This window comes from Oncorhynchus mykiss, chromosome 27 (assembly GCF_057628025.1).
Source record: "Oncorhynchus mykiss isolate SJ-2025 chromosome 27, ASM5762802v1, whole genome shotgun sequence".
Classification (NCBI taxonomy): Eukaryota; Metazoa; Chordata; class Actinopteri; order Salmoniformes; family Salmonidae; genus Oncorhynchus; species Oncorhynchus mykiss.
The window spans coordinates 36,045,068-36,065,008 of NC_143048.1; the positions used below are offsets into that span (position 1 = coordinate 36,045,068).

The window sequence follows — 19,941 nt, forward strand, 5'->3', positions numbered from 1 at the left end:
GAGGAAATGGCTGTTGCGCATTTAAAAACTCTGCTGCACCCAGCCATCCACTGCCGCGATGGGTTCTTTCTCGCTCATTTTTCTAAATAAAAGTGTGAAACTATGTCTAAAGACTGTTCACACCTTGAGGAAGCCAAAGGAATAGGAATCTGGTTGATATCTCTTTAAATGGAGGCAAGGCATCCAATGGAACAGAGAGCTTTCAGGAAAAACAGCACTTCCAGGTTTTTGCCTGCAATATTAGTTCTGTTATACTCACAGACAATATTTTGACAGTTTTGAAACGTTATAGTGTTATCTATCATAATCTGACAATTATATGCAAATTCTAGTTTCTGGGCATGAGAAATAGGCAGTTTCAAATGGGTACTTTTTTTAGCCAAAAACTAATATACTGCCCCCTACACTCAACAAGTCATTTTGCCGCAACTTTGGAAGTATGCTTGGAGTCATTGTCCATTTGGAAGACCCATTTGCGACCAAGCTTTAACTTCCTGACTGATGTCTTGAGATGTTGCTTCAATATATCCAAATAACTGTCCTTCCTCATGACGCCATCTATTTTGTGAAGTTCACCAGTCCCTCCTGCAGCAAAGCACCCCCACAACATGATGCTGCCACCCCCTTGCTTCACGGTTGGGATGGTGTTCTTCGGCTTGCAAGCCTCCCCCTTTTCCACCAAACATAACGATGGTCATTACAGCCAAACAGTTCTATTTTTGTTTCATCAGACCAGAGGACATTTCTCCAAAAAGTACGATCTTTGTCCCCATGTGCAGTTGCAAACCGTAGTCTGACATTTTTATGGCGGTTTTGGAGCAGTGGCTTCTTCCTTGCTGAGCGGCCTTTCAGGTTATGTTGATATAGGACTCGTTTTACTGTGGATATAGATACTTTTGTACCTGTTTCCTCCAGCATCTTCACAAGGTCCTTTGCTGTTGTTCTGGGATTGATTTGCACTTTTTGCACCAAAGTACGTGCATCTCTAGGAGACAGAACGCGTCTCCTTCCTGAGCAGTATGACGGCTGCGTGGTCCCATGATGTTTATACCTGCGTACTATTGTTTGCACAGATGAACGTGGTACATTCAGGCGTTTGGAAATTGCTCCCAAGGATGAACCAGATTTGTGGATGTCTACAATTTCTTTTCTGAGGTCGACTGATTTCTTTTGATTTTCCCATGATGTCAAGCAAAGAGGCGCTGAGTTTGAGGTAGGCCTTCAAATATATCCACAGGTACACCTCCAATTGACTCAAATGATATCAATTAGCCTGCACACACCTATCAGAAGCTTCTAAAGCCATAACATTTTCTGGATTTTTCCAAGCTGTTTAAAGGCACAGTCAACTTCTGACCCACTGGAATTGTGATACAGATTATTTCACTTATAATTCACTGTATGTAAACAATTGGTGGGAAAATGACTCGTGTCATGCATAAAGTAGATGTCCTATCCGACCTGTTAACAAACTATAGTTTTGGGTAGAAATTTGTGGATTGGTATTTGTGGATTAGTATTCTGGAGTATCTCCACTTCTAACACATCTACCCCCATCAGATGTATATACTCTAGTGGTCTCTTCTGCCCAGGTATGGGTTTATCCTAACAGAGAGCTCATATCTCCACTAATAATACAGTGGCTAAAATTTACCACTGTTATTGCATCATCCATCTTCCACCAGGTGTGAGGAATCTTACACACTCAAAGCTGAGGAACCTTCAAAACAACCATCTTGGCAGCCTAACGCTGCACTGCACACGCCGTCTTTGCAGCCTAACGCTGCACTGCACACGTTGTCTTGGCAGCCTAACGCTGCACTGCACACGCCGTCTTGGCAGCCTAACGCTGCACTGCACACGCCGTCTTGGCAGCCTAACGCTGCACTGCACACGCCGTCTTGGCAGCCTAACGCTGAACTGCACACGCCGTCTTGGCAGCCTAACGCTGCACTGCACACGCCGTCTTGGCAGCCTAACGCTGCACTGCACACGCCGTCTTGGCAGCCTAACGCTGCACTGCACACGCCGTCTTGGCAGCCTAACGCTGCACTGCACACGCCCTCTTGGCAGCCTAACGCTGAACTGCACACGCCGTCTTGGCAGCCTAACGCTGCACTGCACACGCCGTCTTGGCAGGCTAGTGCTCACTACATGGTCATAATGTCCCACAACCACTTATAAACACAACCACATGTTTATTCAGCTGCTGGGTGAAGTATTACACACCTAATTTGTGGTTTGTTTACAACTCTGTGAATTTATTGTAGGAGTTGTTTTTAGTTTGTAATGACAGAGGGGTTATGGGTGGTTTTCAATGATCAGACCTTCAGTGAAACGCTTGACTTGCCTATGTGTTTTTTTTGGAAAGGTCATGGCCCATGTCTGTTGTTAGCGGTGTCAATCAAAGCTGTCGATCTCTCTTTAGCTTCTCTCGCTCGCCTTGAATGTCCTCTCCTATTCCCCCCTCTCTCTTTCCTCGCTCCCCTTTCTGTCATATCAGCTTTGAATGAAACCCTTTAGTGCAGGGATCACAAACTGGATTCAGCTGGGCCCGCTGGGAACCCTACTCTAGTGAGCTGTCTGATTTTGAACCCTCCCCTCCACCTCCCCTCAGTTTAGGTTTTTCTGTGTTGCTTCTATTTTCGCAAGTGAGGAATACGTATATGGATAAGTAGGCTAATGTATTACTGTTCCTCTCTTGGTGAGATCTGCTATAATCTCTTAAGACTCCTCAGTGAGAGCGGTGCTGTTGGTGTTTTTTCCACACTCTTCATTGTCTCCCACGATGAAATCAGGGAGGGGAATGTGGATCGGTCACCATCTGTACGTTAGTCACACGCACTGGCCTGATTTTGACACAACTTGGGTGAATGATGCATCTTGCCATAGAGATCTGACATTTACAAAATGACACCGATTGGCTAGATGGTGGCGCTAAAATGCAGACTTTGAAAGGTGCGTAACCTTTCACCCTTTGCAATTTCAATGTCATATAGCTTATTCCCTTATATACTTATACACTTCCCTTATATACTTATTCCCCTCACCCCGTTTGACCTAAAGTCATGAAATTCAGTACATAAGTCCATCTCCTCACACATGCCTCAGGAGACCCATAGTCTGACATGACGGATTTCCCCAAAAAGTTCACCTTCTGGCACCTAATGACCGATCTGCACAAAATTTGAAATGTGGCATCGATGGACAAAGGTCTCTCAATGCAATATTTTCAGACTAGTACCTAAAAAAACATGGCCACTATTGACCAATAAACATTCACGTGGGCGTGGTCTGGCACAAATGCATATACATTAGTCAAGGATTTTCGTATTGGAACACAATTTGGTACACATGTTGCAAACACTGCCAAGACGCAAAATATGAAAGAACATTCATATACCACGCGGTGGTATATAAACAGGCACATGTTTATCTCTTGATCTGTTTGACTCAGTGCTGAAATTTGGCACATGCGTCTTGCCATAGAGATAGGATATTTACAAAATGTCACTGATTATCCCAAGGGGGGCACAGCATCATTCATGGGGGACTGCATGTTTACTGTTGACTTTTTTTGTGATCATGGTTAGTGATACACCCAGCAGTCATACGAGACAATTTACTTACCGCGCTCTCTCTCTTTCAAGACTGATTGGAGAGGTCGTGTGGAGGGCTCTGTCCTTTTTCTTCTGCTTATTTATACTTTCACCATGGAGGGCTTAAACAACATTATTGTTCCCCACGATGAAATCGGAGGGGGAACTATGCATCTGTCGCCATCTTTTAGTACGTTAGTCACATTCAATATCTCACACTACTGGCCTGATTTTGACGAAACTTGGGTGAATGATGCATCTTGCCGTATAGATCTGGCATTTACAAAATGACACTGCTAGGCCCTAGGGGGCACTGTAGTATTCAACTGAAATTCCCAACTTTGAACAAGCATATCCCTGTCCTGTTTGAGCTCGAATTGTTGTCAATAATTGGCCCGGGTGGGCTGCGTCATTCGTGGGGGACAACATGTATATTGTTTTCTTGTTTGTGTAAGTTAGGGTATTATCAGTGTGCCGTTATTCTGTGTGTAAGGTCAGTGTTCCTCTAGGCCTACCCAGCTATGAAATAACTGCCTTGTCCTCTGTCGTGTTCCCCTTACAAATAATACTGGATTCTTTATTTTACTGTAGAATATGAATGCACTGCTTCTATAATGTCTGCTATGTGATGAATCGTGTTTGCATATGTTTTTCTGTTCTATGTTCGTCTCCATAACCCTCTCCCTCTATTTGTTCAGGCTCCAGGTCAAACAGAGGAGGACCAGGAAGTACTTCTCTTCAGAACAGACCAATCGGGTCGTGCCTGGCCGGTTAATGCCTCTTCGGAACCCCAGGAGCCCAGAGGAAGACGTAGGAAAAAGAAGGCGGTGAGCAGTGTGTGTTATGATAGGTTGTGAGAGATGAGGTTACGGTGTCTAGACTTGCCTAGGAGTAAAGAGGGGGCAAAATCAATTTGGGATACACATCAACAATGCAAACACAGTCTCCTTCTCAGATGAACTGTGCTTATGTAAACAGTTCTGAAGTATATTCTCTATTGGTTACACAAGGTGGATGGGGAAAGAGTGATATTTTCAGTGTTCTAATGGTGTCTCTCTCCCCTGGTCAGATTGAGACCCACAGGGATGGGGAGCGTATGAGATACTTCCAGGATGATGACAGTGTGGGTCTTCATGAGATGGTCCGCAGGGAGAAGATGAGCTCTGCAGAGGACCAGAACTCCCTCTACGCACGCATGGCTGGCAAGGTACGCTGCATTCGCTACAAACAACCTGTCCTGTCTGTAAAATGTAAATGTGCTCATCCAATACACCAATATGGCAACCTAGAACACCATAGAGTTTTGGACCACTTAATTTTTTTGGTCTTAATCTGCGGTTTATTTGAGGTCATTTAGAGTCCATACTGCAGAACCACTAGCAGGGTAGAGTTTGTTTCCCTATCAAGACTGGCATTGCTTTGTCAGTGACCATTTCCAGGTTTTCTGGATTAAGTAATCATCGGTTACAGCAGAACACCATAGTAGGTGGGACGAGGAGGGAACTACTCGTTATCCTCGCATCTGTAAAAGAATTACACAGTTTTATACATTTCTTGTATATATTGTTTTTAAACCTTCCCCCTCTCTCTGGAATTTAAACAATAAGATGTAGAATTCCAGTTAGGCAGCAGTGAGCTCCCTTCTCCTACGTTGTAGGGCAGCCTCAGTGTCCATCTGCAGGGTGAGGAAACGTTGTCAGGAGGATGTCAGGACTGGGTGCAGGGATCACTGAGGTCCAGCTGTTGTCAAGTTAAACGTCGTCCTCAAGCAGTGTCCTCCTATGTGATAGAACTGGATGACATCAAGTCTTCTGAGTACTGACCAGCACCGAGACCTCTATCCAGGCCACAGGATGTTGGTGACAGCTTAATTGGGGAGGATGTATTCGTTGTAATGGCTAGAGCTGAAAAAGTGCAATGGTATCAAATACATCAAACGCATGGTTTCCAGGTGTTTAATTCCATTAGCTCCATTCCGGCATTATTATGAGCCTTCCTCCAGTCAGCAGCCTCCTGTGATTCAGGCACTGTGTTGTTGGCCTCCTGACTACCCACGTAGAACGATTTGAACTGTCAGCAATAGACACCCACTTCCCCAGATACTCATTGAGGTTGCGCAGCTTCAGTGGTCTCAGGAGATCCTCACAGGTTAAAGGGACTGCCTGGGAGCCCCCCCCACTGAGAGACCGCCAGCATCACTATAACTCCTCAATATGTCCTCCCTGTGTTTCTGTACAGTAAGTCTCACAGTAAGTCAATGTGCAGGGGCACCGGTTACTCGAGGTAATTGAGGTAATATATACATGTGGGTGGAGTTATTAAAGTGACTTATGCATATATAATAAGAGTAGCAGCAGTGTAAAAAATAGGGGGTGGGGGCAGGGTAGTCTGGGTAGCCATTTGATTAGATATTCAGTAGTCTTATGGCTTGGGGGTAGAAGCTGTTCAGAAGCCTCTTGGACTTAGACATGGCACTCCGGTACCACTTGCCGTGCGTTATCAGAGAAAACAGTCAGACTAGGGTGGCTGGAGTCTTTGACAATTTTTTTGGGGCCTTCCTCTGACACCGCCTGGTATAGAGGTCTTGGATTGCAGGAAGCTTGGCCTCAGTGATGTACTGGGCTGTACACACTACCCTCTGTAGTGCCTTGCGGTCAGAGGCCGAGCAGTTGCCATACCAGGCAGTGATGCAACCAGTCACAATGCTCTCGATGGTGCAGCTGTAGAACCTTTTGAGGATCTGAGGACCCATGACAAATCTTTTCAGTCTCCTGAGGGGGAACAGGTTTTGTTGTGCCCACTTCACAGCTGTCTTGGTGTGCTTGTACCATGTTAGTTTGTTGGAGATATGGTCACAGAGGCACTTGAAGCCCCTATTAACCTGCTCCACTACAGCCCCGGCGATGACAATGGAGGCGTGCTCGATCCTCCATTTCCTGTAGTCCACAATCATCTCCTTGGTCATGTTGAGGGAGAGGTTGTTGTCATGGCACCACACTGACAGGTTTCTGACCTCCCTATAGGCTGTCTTGTCATTGTTGGTGATCAGGCCTACCACTGTTGTGTCATCGGCAAACTAAATGATGGTGTTGGAGTCGTGCCTGGCCGTGCAGTCTTGAGTGAATATGGACTACAGGAGAGGACTGAGCACGCAACCCTGAGGGGCCCCCGTGTTAAGGATCAGCATGGCGGATGTATTGTTACCTACCCTCACCACCTGGGGGCGGCCCATCAGGAAGTCCAGGATCCAGTTGCAGAGGGTGGTGTTTAGTCCCAGGGACCTTAACTTAGTGATGAGCTTTGAGGGCACTATGGTGTTGAACGCTGAGCTGTTGTCAATGAATAGCAGTCTCACATAGGTGTTCCTTTTGTCCAGGTGGGAAACGGCCGTGTGGAGTGCAATTGTGAATGCATCATCTGTGGATCTGTTAAGGAGGTATGCAAGTTGGAGTGGGTCTATGGTTTCTGGGATGATGGTGTTGATGTGAGCCATGACCAGCCTTTCAAAGCACTTACAGAGACATAAGTGCTACTGCTCGGTAGTCATTTAGGTATGCTACCTTAGTGTTTTTGGGCACAGGCACTATGGTTGTCTGCTTGAAACATGTTGGTATTACAGACTCGGACAGGGAGAGGTTGAAACTGTTGAAACTGTCAGTGAAGAAACTTGCCAGTTGGTCAGCGCATGCTCGTAGTACATGTCCTGGTAATCCGTCTGGCCCAGCGGCGTTGTGAATGTTGACCTGTTTTCAAGGCCTTACTCACATCGGCTTCGGAGAGCGTGATCAGAAAGTCATCCTGGAACAGCTGGTGCTCTCATGCATGTTTCGGTGTTACTTTCTTCGGAGCGAGTATAGTTCGCTCATCTGGTAGGCTCGTGTCACTGGGCAAATCTCGGCTGTGCTTCCCTTTCGTGGTCTAATAGTTTGCCACATCAGATGAGCATCGGAGCCGGTGTAGTACGATCGATCTGAGTCCTCTAGTGACGCTTTGCCTGTTTGATTGTTCGTCCGAGGGCATGGCGGAATTTCTTATAAGCTCCTTGAAAGTGGCAGCTCTACCCTTCAGCTCAGTGCGGATGTTGCCTGTAATCCATGGCTTCTGGTTGGGCTATGTACGTTTGGTCACCGTGGGGATGAAGTCATCAATGCACTTATTGATGAAGCCCAGTGACTGTGGTGTACTCAATGCCATCGGAAGAATCCCAGAACATATTCCAGTCTGTGATAGCAAAACAGTCCTGTAGCTTAGCATCTGTTTCATCTGACTATTTCTTTATTGACAGAGTCACTGGTGCTACCTACCTTAGTTTTTGCTTCTAAGCAGGAATCAGGAGGATGGAATTATGGTCAGTTTTGCCAAATGGAGGGTGAGGGAGAGTTTTGTATGCGTTTCTGTGTGTGGCATAAAGGTCCTCTGGAGTTTTTTTCTATCAGCATTTAACCACTGAATCTAAACAAGGCAGACCCATTCAGAGCAGGGTACCATTTGGATTTACTAAAATCCCCTCCTTTATCGTGATAAAGTGAACATGTGTCTGTTAGTTTTGGACTATTAGGACAGTCAAGGCCATTGTAAAACCGTATCCCAGTAGTTGTATCTTACTCATACCAGATTTCGTATTCCAATTAACAGATGGAGCGGGTGGAAGGGATAGAGGGATGGAGAGAGGCGAGATGTGGATGGAGAGGGGGAGGCGGGGATGGGGAGAGGTGGGATGTGGATGGAGAGAGGTGAGATGTGGATGGAGGGGGAGATGGAGGATGGGGGAGATGGAGGATGGGGAGGTGAAAAGGGGGAAGGAGAGATGGAGGATGGTGGGGGGAAAAGGGGGAAGATTGATGGATGGAGAGAGGCAATGTGGATGGATGGAGGGAGGGAGGGATGGATGGAGGGGGAGAGATGAGAGGGGGATGGGGAGAGATGGAGGGGGGATGGGGAGAGATGGATAGGGAGAGATGGAGGGGGATGGAGAAAGGGGGAGATGGAGGGGGATGGAGAGAGGGGGAGATGGAGAGGGGGATGGGTAGAGGGAGAGATTGATGGGGATGGGGAGGGAGAGAGGGGGATATGGATGGGGATGGAGATTGGGGGATGGAGAGAGATGAGGTTGGGATGGAGAGAGGGCTGAGGGGGCATATGGAGAGGGGAGGATGGGGAGAGGGAGCATTATTAATAAACTCTTGGAGACATCGGAGTTGCCATGGCGATTCAAAATGAAAGCGACAAAGTTGCACCTTTTTAGCTCTCTCTCTGTGGGCTGTATCATTAACGCCACACATACTCTCCTTTAGCAGGGACTAGACTCTATAAATACAACTACAGTTACCATGACATAGAGACTATACATACTACATCTAATAATTGTTATATTTATAATGTGCATGGAGAGAAAGTCATCGTCTCAACACCACTACCCTGGTCCTCATGGTTTTAACACTGGCCCTGTTTACTCTTCATCCACCACCCTGGTCCTCATGGTTTTAACACTGGCCCTGTTTACTCCTCATCCACCACCCTGGTCCTCATGGCTTTAACACTGGCCCTGTTTACTCCTCATCCACCACCCTGGTCCTCATGGCTTTAACACTGGCCCTGTTTACTCCTCATCCACCACCCTGGTCCTCATGGTTTTAACACTGGCCCTGTTTACTCCTCATCCACCACCCTGGTCCTCATGGCTTTAACACTGGCCCTGTTTACTCCTCATCCACCACCCTGGTCCTCATGGTTTTAACACTGGCCCTGTTTACTCCTTATCCACCACCCTGGTCCTCATGGTTTTAACACTAGCCCTGTTTTACTCCTCAACCACCACCCTGGTCCTCATGGCTTTAACACTGGCCCTGTTTACTCCTCATCCACCACCCTGGTCCTCATGGCTTTAACACTAGCCCTGTTTTACTCCTCAACCACCCCCAAAATCTAATTTTTGATTTCTTCAGTCAAGATGGTCTGATAACCAGTTAATAGCTCTATGGTCTTAAAATGTTGTACATCTGTCTCCTGTATCAACGTTTGTCTGGGTTTAGTTTTCCCTTACCACATGCAAATATATATTTTCAGCAGCTGGATGCATCTACACTATGCCTAAATCCTAGACCTGGTATTTCTGTTGATGTTTCAATGGTGCCAGGGTAGGATAGCTAGTCTTTAATGGGGCCAGGGTAGGATAGCTAGTCATTAATGGTGCCCGGGTAGGCTAGCTAGTCATTAATGGTGCCCAGGTAGGCTAGCTAGTTGTTAATGGAGCCAGGGTAGGATAGCTAGTCGTTAATGGGGCCAGCGTAGGATAGCTAGTCTTTAATGGGGCCAGCGTAGTATAGCTAGTTGTTAATGGAGCCAGGGTAGGATAGCTAGTCGTTAATGGGGCCAGGGTAGGATAGCTTGTCGTTAATGGGGCCAGGGTAGGATAGCTTGTCGTTAATGGGGCCAGGGTAGGATAGCTTGTCGTTAATGGAGCCAGGGAGGATAGCTTGTCGTTAATGGAGCCAGGGAGGATAGCTAGTCGTTAATGACTTCCGGCGCCGACAGAGATGGCCGCCTCGCTTCGCGTTCCTAGGAAACTATGCAGTTTTTTGTTTTTTTACGTGTTATTTCTTACATTAGTACCCCAGGTCATCGTAGGTTTCATTACATACAGTCGAGAAGAACTACTGAATATAAGATCAGCGTCAACTCACCATCAGTACGACCAAGAATATGTTTTTCGCGACGCGGATCCTGTGTTCTGCCTTACAAACAGGACAACGGAGTGGATCCCATGCAGCGACCCAAAAAAACGACTCTGAAAAAGAGGGAAACGAGGCGGTCTTCTGGTCAGACTCCGGAGACGGGCACACCGTGCACCACTCCCTAGCATTCTTCTTGCCAATGTCCAGTCTCTTGACAACAAGGTTGATGAAATCCGAGCAAGGGTAGCATTCCAGAGGGACATCAGAGACTGTAACGTTCTTTGCTTCACGGAAACGTGGCTCACTGGAGAGACGCTATCCGAGGCGGTGCAGCCAACGGGTTTCTCCACGCATCGCGCCGACAGAAACAAACATCTTTCTGGTAAGAAGAGGGGCGGGGGCGTATGCCTTATGGCTAACGTGACATGGTGTGATGAAAGAAACATACAGGAACTCAAATCCTTCTGTTCACCTGATTTTAGAATTCCTCACAATCAAATGTAGACCGCATTATCTACCAAGAGAATTCTCTTCGATTATAATCACAGCCGTATATATCCCCCCCCCCAAGCAGACACATCGATGGCTCTGAACGAACTTTATTTAACTCTTTGCAAACTGGAAACCATTTATCCGGAGGCTGCATTCATTGTAGCTGGGGATTTTAACAAGGCTAATCTGAAAACAAGACTCCCTAAATTTTATCAGCATATCGATTGCGCAACCAGGGGTGGAAAGACCTTGGATCATTGTTACTCTAACAATTCCGCAACGCATATAAGGCCCTGCCCCGCCCCCCTTTCGGAAAAGCTGACCACGACTCCATTTTGTTGATCCCTGCCTACAGACAGAAACTAAAACGAGGCTCCCACGCTGAGGTCTGTCCAACGCTGGTCCGACCAAGCTGACTCCACACTCCAAGACTGCTTCCATCACGTGGACTGGGACATGTTTCGTATTGCGTCAGACAACAACATTGACGAATACGCTGATTCGGTGTGCGAGTTCATTAGAACGTGCGTTGAAGATGTCGTTCCCATAGCAACGATTAAAACATTCCCTAACCAGAAACCGTGGATTGATGGCAGCATTCGCGTGAAACTGAAAGCGCGAACCACTGCTTTTAATCAGGGCAAGGTGTCTGGTAACATGACCGAATACAAACAGTGCAGCTATTCCCTCCGCAAGGCTATCAAACAAGCTAAGCGTCAGTACAGAGACAAAGTAGAATCTCAATTCAACGGCTCAGACACAAGAGGCATGTGGCAGGGTCTACAGTCAATCACGGACTACAGGAAGAAATCCAGCCCAGTCACGGACCAGGATGTCCTGCTCCCAGGCAGACTAAATAACTTTTTTGCCCGCTTTGAGGACAATACAGTGCCACTGACATGGCCTGCAACGAAAACATGCGGTCTCTCCTTCACTGCAGCCGAGGTGAGTAAGACATTTAAACGTGTTAACCCTCGCAAGGCTGCTGGCCCAGACGGCATCCCCAGCCGCGCCCTCAGAGCATGCGCAGACCAGCTGGCCGGTGTGTTTACGGACATATTCAATCAATCCCTATACCAGTCTGCTGTTCCCACATGCTTCAAGAGGGCCACCATTGTTCCTGTTCCCAAGAAAGCTAAGGTAACTGAGCTAAACGACTACCGCCCCGTAGCACTCACTTCCTTCATCATGAAGTGCTTTGAGAGACTAGTCAAGGACCATATCACCTCCACCCTACCTGACACCCTAGACCCACTCCAATTTGCTTACCGCCCAAATAGGTCCACAGACGATGCAATCTCAACCACACTGCACACTGCCCTAACCCATCTGGACAAGAGGAATACCTATGTGAGAATGCTGTTCATCGACTACAGCTCGGCATTCAACACCATAGTACCCTCCAAGCTCGTCATCAAGCTCGAGACCCTGGGTCTCGACCCCGCCCTGTGCAACTGGGTACTGGACGGACTTCCTGACGGGCCGCCCCCAGGTGGTGAGTGTAGGCAACAACATCTCCTCCCCGCTGATCCTCAACACTGGGGCCCCACAAGGGTGCGTTCTGAGCCCTCTCCTGTACTCCCTGTTCACCCACGACTGCGTGGCCACGCACGCCTCCAACTCAATCATCAAGTTTGCGGACGACACAACAGTGGTAGGCTTGATTACCAACAACGACGAGACGGCCTACAGGGAGGAGGTGAGGGCCCTCGGAGTGTGGTGTCAGGAAAATAACACTCAACGTCAACAAAACTAAGGAGATGATTGTGGACTTCAGGAAACAGCAGAGGGAACACCCCCCTATCCACATCGATGGAACAGTAGTGGAGAGGGTAGCAAGTTTTAAGTTCCTCGGCATACACATCACAGACAAACTGAATTGGTCCACTCACACAGACAGCATTGTGAAGAAGGCGCAGCAGCGCCTCTTCAACCTCAGGAGGCTGAAGAAATTCGGCTTGTCACCAAAAGCACTCACAAACTTCTACAGATGCACAATCGAGAGCATCCTGGCGGGCTGTATCACCGCCTGGTACGGCAACTGCTCCGCCCTCAACCGTAAGGCTCTCCAAAGGGTAGTGAGGTCTGCACAACGCATCACCGGGGGCAAACCTGCCCTCCAGGACACCTACACCACCCGATGTTACAGGAAGGCCATAAAGATCATCAAGGACATCAACCACCCGAGCCACTGCCTGTTCACCCCGCTATCATCCAGAAGGCGAGGTCAGTACAGATGCATCAAAGCTGGGACCGAGAGACTGAAAAACAGCTTCTATCTCAAGGACATCAGACTGTTAAACAGCCACCACTAACATTGAGTGGCTGCTGCCAACACACTGACACTGACTCAACTCCAGCCACTTTAATAATGGGAATTGATGGGAAATGATGTAAATATATCACTAGCCACTTTAAACAATGCTACCTTATATAATGTTACTTAACCTACATTATTCATCTCATATGCATACGTATATACTGTACTCTATATCGACTGTATCCTTATGTAATACATGTATCACTAGCCACTTTAACTATGCCACTTTGTTTACATACTCATCTCATATGTATATACTGTACTCGATACCATCTACTGTATCTTGCCTATGCTGCTCTGTACCATCACTCATTCATATATCCTTATGTACATATTCTTTATCCCCTTACACTGTGTATAAGACAGTAGTTTTGGAATTGTTAGTTAGATTACTTGTTGGTTATTACTGCATTGTCGGAACTAGAAGCACAAGCATTTCGCTACACTCGCATTAACATCTGCTAACCATGTGTATGTGACAAATAAAATTTGATTTGATTTGATTTAATGGGGCCAGGGTAGGATAGCTAGTCTTTTATACACTACTGTATTTTCTTCCCTATACCTTCTATATTGTAACTGTTCTGATTCCAGAAGCATTTGCTGTTTGCACTTTCTTGGTTCCCTGTTCCACCATTGTTGCCCAATCTAAACAAGGCAAAGTCCCATTCAGGGAGTAGGGTACATGTGTGCGTGTGGCCCAGGTAGATGTTGTCTAGAATTCCAGCATTGAGGTGTGGCAATTAACCACAGGTCTGTGTGTGTGTAATTGATTCATTATCAATCGAAGGCTGGCAATATAAGCCCCACACTGGCCCAGCACACATAGTCAAACATGCACTTATCACATCTCTGCCTTAGTATCCGTAAGCGGCTTTAGCTAAAGCGAGTGTCTCCCCTTTGCTCTGTCTGAGAGAGAAAGAGGAAATTAGTTCTGGAATTGGAGTAGAGCAATTGTATCTAATATTAGATCAGCCTTTTGTTCCTGTTCTAGAGTCTTCTCCCCTGAAGGGAGGCACTGGTAGAGGTGTGGTATGGGTGATGCAGTTCTGACTACCCAATGAGGTGTTGGGTTTTCATGGGTGATAAGGTGATGGACTGCACACACCATGCTCACACACATACAATAGACTAGATGGACATGTTGTACACACACCTAGGCCTGCTTTCACACAGACCCAGACCTGTCAATCAGTCAGGGCAGTGTGGGGAGACACGACATCCCAACGGCTCACCCTGTGTCCATGGAGACGCCTCTCTGTCACTGCCATAAAAAGAAAATCCTAGAAGCAACACTTAGTTGTGACAACTGAACCAACACAAACAACTTTTCAAAGCACCCTATTATCTTGTTTCTGTGTGCGATGTGAATAGTGGGAATATTCGCCCGGTGTTCGACGCTCTCTAGTGTGATGTTTATTCAGCTACAGCAATGATGTCTGTTAACTGACCCGGCTACAGCAATATGGATTTGTATTGATAGACTTTGGGTCTCTCGCTGTGTGTGTGTGTGCGCGTGTGTTGAAAACGTAACTCAAGGCCATGCACCGACTCATGGGGAAATCAAAATGATATGTAAATAATCACACTTTAGGCAAACAAACACATTTCTCTCTCTCTCTCAGATGATGGGGAAGACAGACGATGACAACTACACCCTGGATGACATGTTTGTTTCCAGCGTGGCTCAGAGAGAGGGCGAGGGGCGGGACGAGGAGAGGATGAGGAGCAGAGCCATAGCGGAGCACAGGCGACTGGCCGTTACCATGGAGAAATGCCATCACTGCTTCAGCAACCCCGAGCTCCAGAAACACCTGCTCATCGCCATAGGAACCAAGGTGAGAAAGTAGGGAAGGAGAGTTTGGCCCATTGGGATTTGTGGTGTCAGATCGGGGTGTCTGTTTTTTGACTGGGTGTGTGTTTTTTGACTGGTGTGTGTGTCTCCGCAGGTGTATCTGAGCCTGCCTGGGGGTGTGTCTCTGACAGAGGGTCACTGTCTGATCACTCCATTGCAACACCACTGCTCTGCCACTGGATTGGATGAGGACGTGTGGACCGAGATCCAGGTCAGCCAATCAAAAACTCTACTACAGCCTAGACATGCCCTCCCACCTTTCCGACTTTCACTGATTGGTCTAGAAGGCAGAGATTGGGAGTTTGTGTGACGTTGTGTGTTTGTCCTGTGTGCAGGTGTTCCGCAGGGCGCTGGTGCAGATGTTTGAGTCTCAGGATCAGGACTGTGTGTTTATGGAGACCCACATGAACCCAAAGAGACGCCAGCACATGGTCCTGGAGTGTATCCCTCTACCCAGAGAACTGGGAGACATGGCTCCTATCTACTTTAAGGTGTGTATGTGTGTCTTCCTATAGAAACCATCTATAGAATAGAAGAGCTGTCTGGGTTAATACTGCGTGTGTCCTACAGAAAGCCATCATGGAATGTGATGAGGAGTGGGCAATGAATAAGAAGGTAGTGGATCTCTCCTCCAAAGACATCCGCCACGCTGTGAGTTATACCTCCATCTTCTCGTTCCTTCTTCCTCACTCCTGAAATGTTTTTCATCCCCCCCCCCCGTCTGTTCCTCCCTTCCTGCATGCCTCCCTCCCTCTACCAAGCTCCAGGACCAGGTGCCTGTCCCAGCCCCTGAGAGAGGGTTTCTAGAGGCGTGTATTCTGTGAGTGTGTTTGACGGTGTGTTCTCTCTGTGCCAGGTGCCGCGGGGTCTTCCATATTTCTCAGTAGACTTTGGTCTTCAGGGGGGCTTTGCTCACGTCATTGAAAACGAACACAAGTTCCCCCACTACTTTGGCAAGGTCAGTGAACTACAACCTCTATGGGGTGCTTTTACTCTCCACTGTGTCACTCTAAACCTTCTCCCTCCTTTCCCCATCCTTCTCCTCTTCCCTCCTCTCCTTCTCTCCCGCTCCTCCTCTCCCCTCTTCAGGAGATTGTTGGGGGGATGTTGGACGTGGAGCCGAGGATATGGAGGAAGTCCATCAGAGAGAACTTTGACGACCAGCGGAAGAAAGTCCTTGAGTTCTCCCAGTGGTGGAAACCCTTCGACTGCACCAAGACGGACAGCTGAACCAACCAACCAACACATCTCAATAAACCCCTAGCCCCTGAAAATATATAGTAGATGTAACTGCAAGCCATATGGCGTTAGCCCCCTTCTGCGTTAGAGTCATAGTCTCAGAAGACAAGGGGCTGTCTGCTTTATAATCCTCTGATCCTGTCAACACATTGTTTTACTCTGAGATTATTCTGATGAAATACGTGCAGAAGGCCATAAAATAACTATTTTAAAAGCTGATGTACAATTGTTGTGTATGTTGGGATACGTTGTTTTACTATCTTAAAAATAAATGAATATGATGCTTTCTGTTCTTTTACTTTTGTCTTTTAGCAGACACTCTTATAAAGAGACACTTAAAATTAGTGTATTCATCTTCAAATATCTATCAATTAGTGTATTCATCTTCAAATATCTATCAATTAGTGTATTCATCTTCAAATATCTATCAATTAGTGCATTCACCTTCAAATATCTATCAATTAGTGCATTCACCTTCAAATATCTGTCAATTAGTGCATTCATCTTCAAATATCTGTCAATTAGTGCATTCACCATCAAATATCTGTCAATTAGTGTATTCATCTTCAAATATCTGTCAATTAGTGCATTCACCATCATATCTATCAATTAGTGTATTCATCTTCAAATATCTGTCAATTAGTGCATTCATCTTCAAATATCTAGGGGAGACAACCATATATCACAATCGTAGCAAGTACATTTTCCCCTCAAAGTACAGTAGTTATCAACCAAGTCAGTTTTAGTAGAACAAGTGTAGGTTCATTTTAATTTACTGCTTTGTCATTAGGTAACTTGTAAACACCTAAAACAGCCCCACACACAGACTTTTACTCGTGGCTAAACAGCAAACCTGAACCAGCAGCTGCTTTCATCATTCAGACACTAGATTGTTCCTGACATGAGTTAACCACTACAATGGCTCTTATTACTGTCCCCTGGAAGACCTCTCTCCTCCCTATCCTGTTATTTAAGTTATTTAACTCTCTCTCCTCTCTCCATCTTTCTCTTATCACTCATCTCCACTCCTGTGTGTATCAGTGGTATGTCTCTGTCTGTGTGTGTTCTAGACAGTAAATGGTCATCAGTAATGGTGTTATAGTGGTGATGAGTGATCTGTGATTATGTCCACTTAGATGGACCTGGGACAGATTCACAGCCAAGCTCCACTCTACTGTCCTCTTCCTGCTGACGCATTCTATCTGTCTCCCTCACACCCAGCCATCCACACACCGTCAGCCAATATCCCGTGACTAACCCTACCACTTCTGATTAACTGTGTCGTTTATCACAGTATGGTTCAGACAAGTGCTCTACTTGGTTTTACAGTTTTACACACAGGGTAGAGCAGACTGTTAGTCCTACAGGGTCTGTATGGCTGCGTTTAGACAGACAGCCCAATTCTGATATTTTATTCATGAATTGGCCCTTTTTTTACCAATCAGATCTTAAAAAGATCATTTAGACCAGTTAGTGGGGGGAAAAATCAAATGGGCTGCCTGTCTAAATGCAGCCTACGTTTTGTTTGGATATACAAGCCTACAGTCAGTTGGAACTAGATCAGACAAGGGGGAGGTGAGTGTATCTCTGAATGACTTGAGGCACCTGTGTGACTCAACGGTAGGCACCTCGGAGCCACTTCATGCACCATCTCTGCTAGCGCTGCTAATTTCATGTGACTGACCGATTTATGTTACCTTTGGGTGTGTGAGTGTCTCTGACTGACATTAACATCGTTTGTGTTTTATTCTGTCTGTGGTATTTAGGTGCATTGTGATGTCTGGGCAGTCTCTTGCTCAACAGCTCTAGAAAAAGCATACCCTAAGGCAATTACAACAATTACCTTCTGAAGATTCAGTTTGTCGAAATGGGCTTTTATGGATAACATGGATAACACACACAACGCAATCTAAATAATGGCTTTCAAATTGAAGCTGGGTTTTCGGTAATGTCAACTGAAGGGACGAGGCTTCATACTGTAGGCTATGTTGCCTTTCAGTAATAACAAGCATTGCGTAAGCACTATTGTTGTCTTTGTGTAACATTTAATTATAATCTTCAATAAACCTAATGATTTGTTAAAGGTATTATACAATCGACCCATCTTCGGAGCGCACACACAGCCAAGGATTTCCCTTGCTTTTAATCTCCAGAGAGTTATGGTTAAATTGTTGCTGCAGATTTATTAAATATCCTTCTGGCAGAGTTATTGATTTATCGTCTTATGGTGATTGAGGTTGTGTAGCTAGATAAGTGAGTGGGGATGGGGAGGGACTGAACATACACTACATGAACAAAACTATGTGGACACCTGCTCGTAAAAAAATCTCATTACAAAATCATTCATTAATCAAATTTTATTTGTCACAAACACATGGTTAGCAGATGTTAATGCGAGTGTAGCAAAATGCTTATGCTTCTAGTTCCGACAATGCAGTAATAACCAACGAGTAATCTAACCTAACAATTTCACAACTACTACCTTATACACACAAGTGTAAAGGGATGAAGAATATGTACGTAAAAATATATGAATGAGTGATGGTACAGAACGGCATAGGCAAGATACAGTAGATGGTATAGAGTACAGTATATACATAAGAGATGAGTAATCTAGGGTACTGTATATAAACAGAAAGTGGCATAGTTTTAAAGTGGCTAGTGATACATGTATTACTAGCCATATGGAGTCTGTCCCTCCTTTGCTGCTTTAACAGCCTCCACTCTTCTGAGGAGGCTTTCCACTAGATGTTGGAACATTGCTGCGAGGACTTGCTTCCATTTAGCCATGAGAGCAGTAGTGAGGTTGGGCACTGATGTTGGGTGATTAGGCCTGGCTCGCAGTCGGCGGTTCAATTCATCCCAAAGGTTTTGCATGGGGTTGAGGTCAGGGCTCTGTGCAGGCCAGTCAAGTTCTTCCCCACAGATCTCGACAAACCATTTCTGTATGGACCTCGCTTTGTGCACAGGGGCATAGTCATGCTGAAAAAGGAAAGGGCCTTCTCCAAACTGTTGCCACAAAGTTGGAAGCAGAGAATCGTCTACAATGATATTGTATGCTGTAGCATGAAGATTTCCCTTCACTGGAACAAAGCTCCTAGCCCAGACCATGAAAAACAGCCCCAGATGATTATTCTGTCTCCACCAAACTTTACAGTTGGCACTATGCATTCGGGCAGGTAGTGTTTTCCTGGTATCTTTCAAACCCAGATTTGTCCGTTGGATTGCCAGATGGTGAAGCGTGATTCATCACTCCAGAGAACACGTTTCCACTGCTCCAGAGTCCAATGGCGGCGAGCTTTACACCACTCCAGCTAACGCTTGGCATTGTGCAAGCTTGGCCATGTAAACCCATTTCATAAAGCTCCTGACGAACAGTTCTTGTCGTGACTTTGTTTCCAAATGTAGTTTGGAACTTGGCGGTGAGTGTTGCAACTGAGGACAGACGATTTTCACATGTTAGACGCTGCGGCACTCGGCGGTCCCATTCTGTGAGCTTGTGATTCACAATAACAGCACTTACAGCTGACCGGGGCAGCTCTAGCAGGGCAGACAGGTGGCATCCTATGACGGTGTCACATTGAAAGTCACAGCTCTTCAGTAAGACCATTCTACTGCTAATGTTTGTCTATGGAGATCACATGGCCGTGTGCTCAATGTTATATACCTGTCAGCAACGGGTGTGACTGAAATAGCCAAATCCACTCATTTGATGGGGTTGCCACAAACTTTTGTATATATAGTGTATTTCAATGTAAACTA

The 19,941-nt window shown here is 46.2% G+C and overlaps 1 protein-coding gene across 3 annotated transcripts in view; it reads left to right on the forward strand.

Moving 5' to 3' along the window:
- The window catches only part of cwf19l2 (CWF19 like cell cycle control factor 2), a 38,860-nt gene extending 22,389 nt beyond the window's left edge, over positions 1 to 16,471 (forward strand). For all 3 annotated transcript variants that reach the window (XM_036965014.2, XM_090223923.1, XM_090223924.1), the window contains exons 12-19: positions 4,298 to 4,426; positions 4,669 to 4,806; positions 14,711 to 14,923; positions 15,035 to 15,151; positions 15,276 to 15,431; positions 15,511 to 15,591; positions 15,797 to 15,898; positions 16,030 to 16,471. In XM_036965014.2, coding sequence (XP_036820909.2) covers positions 4,298 to 4,426; positions 4,669 to 4,806; positions 14,711 to 14,923; positions 15,035 to 15,151; positions 15,276 to 15,431; positions 15,511 to 15,591; positions 15,797 to 15,898; positions 16,030 to 16,170 — 1,077 coding nt within the window. In that variant the 3' untranslated portion in view covers positions 16,171 to 16,471. The remainder of the gene's footprint in view (positions 1 to 4,297; positions 4,427 to 4,668; positions 4,807 to 14,710; positions 14,924 to 15,034; positions 15,152 to 15,275; positions 15,432 to 15,510; positions 15,592 to 15,796; positions 15,899 to 16,029) is intronic.
- The last annotated feature ends 3,470 nt before the right edge of the window (positions 16,472 to 19,941 follow it).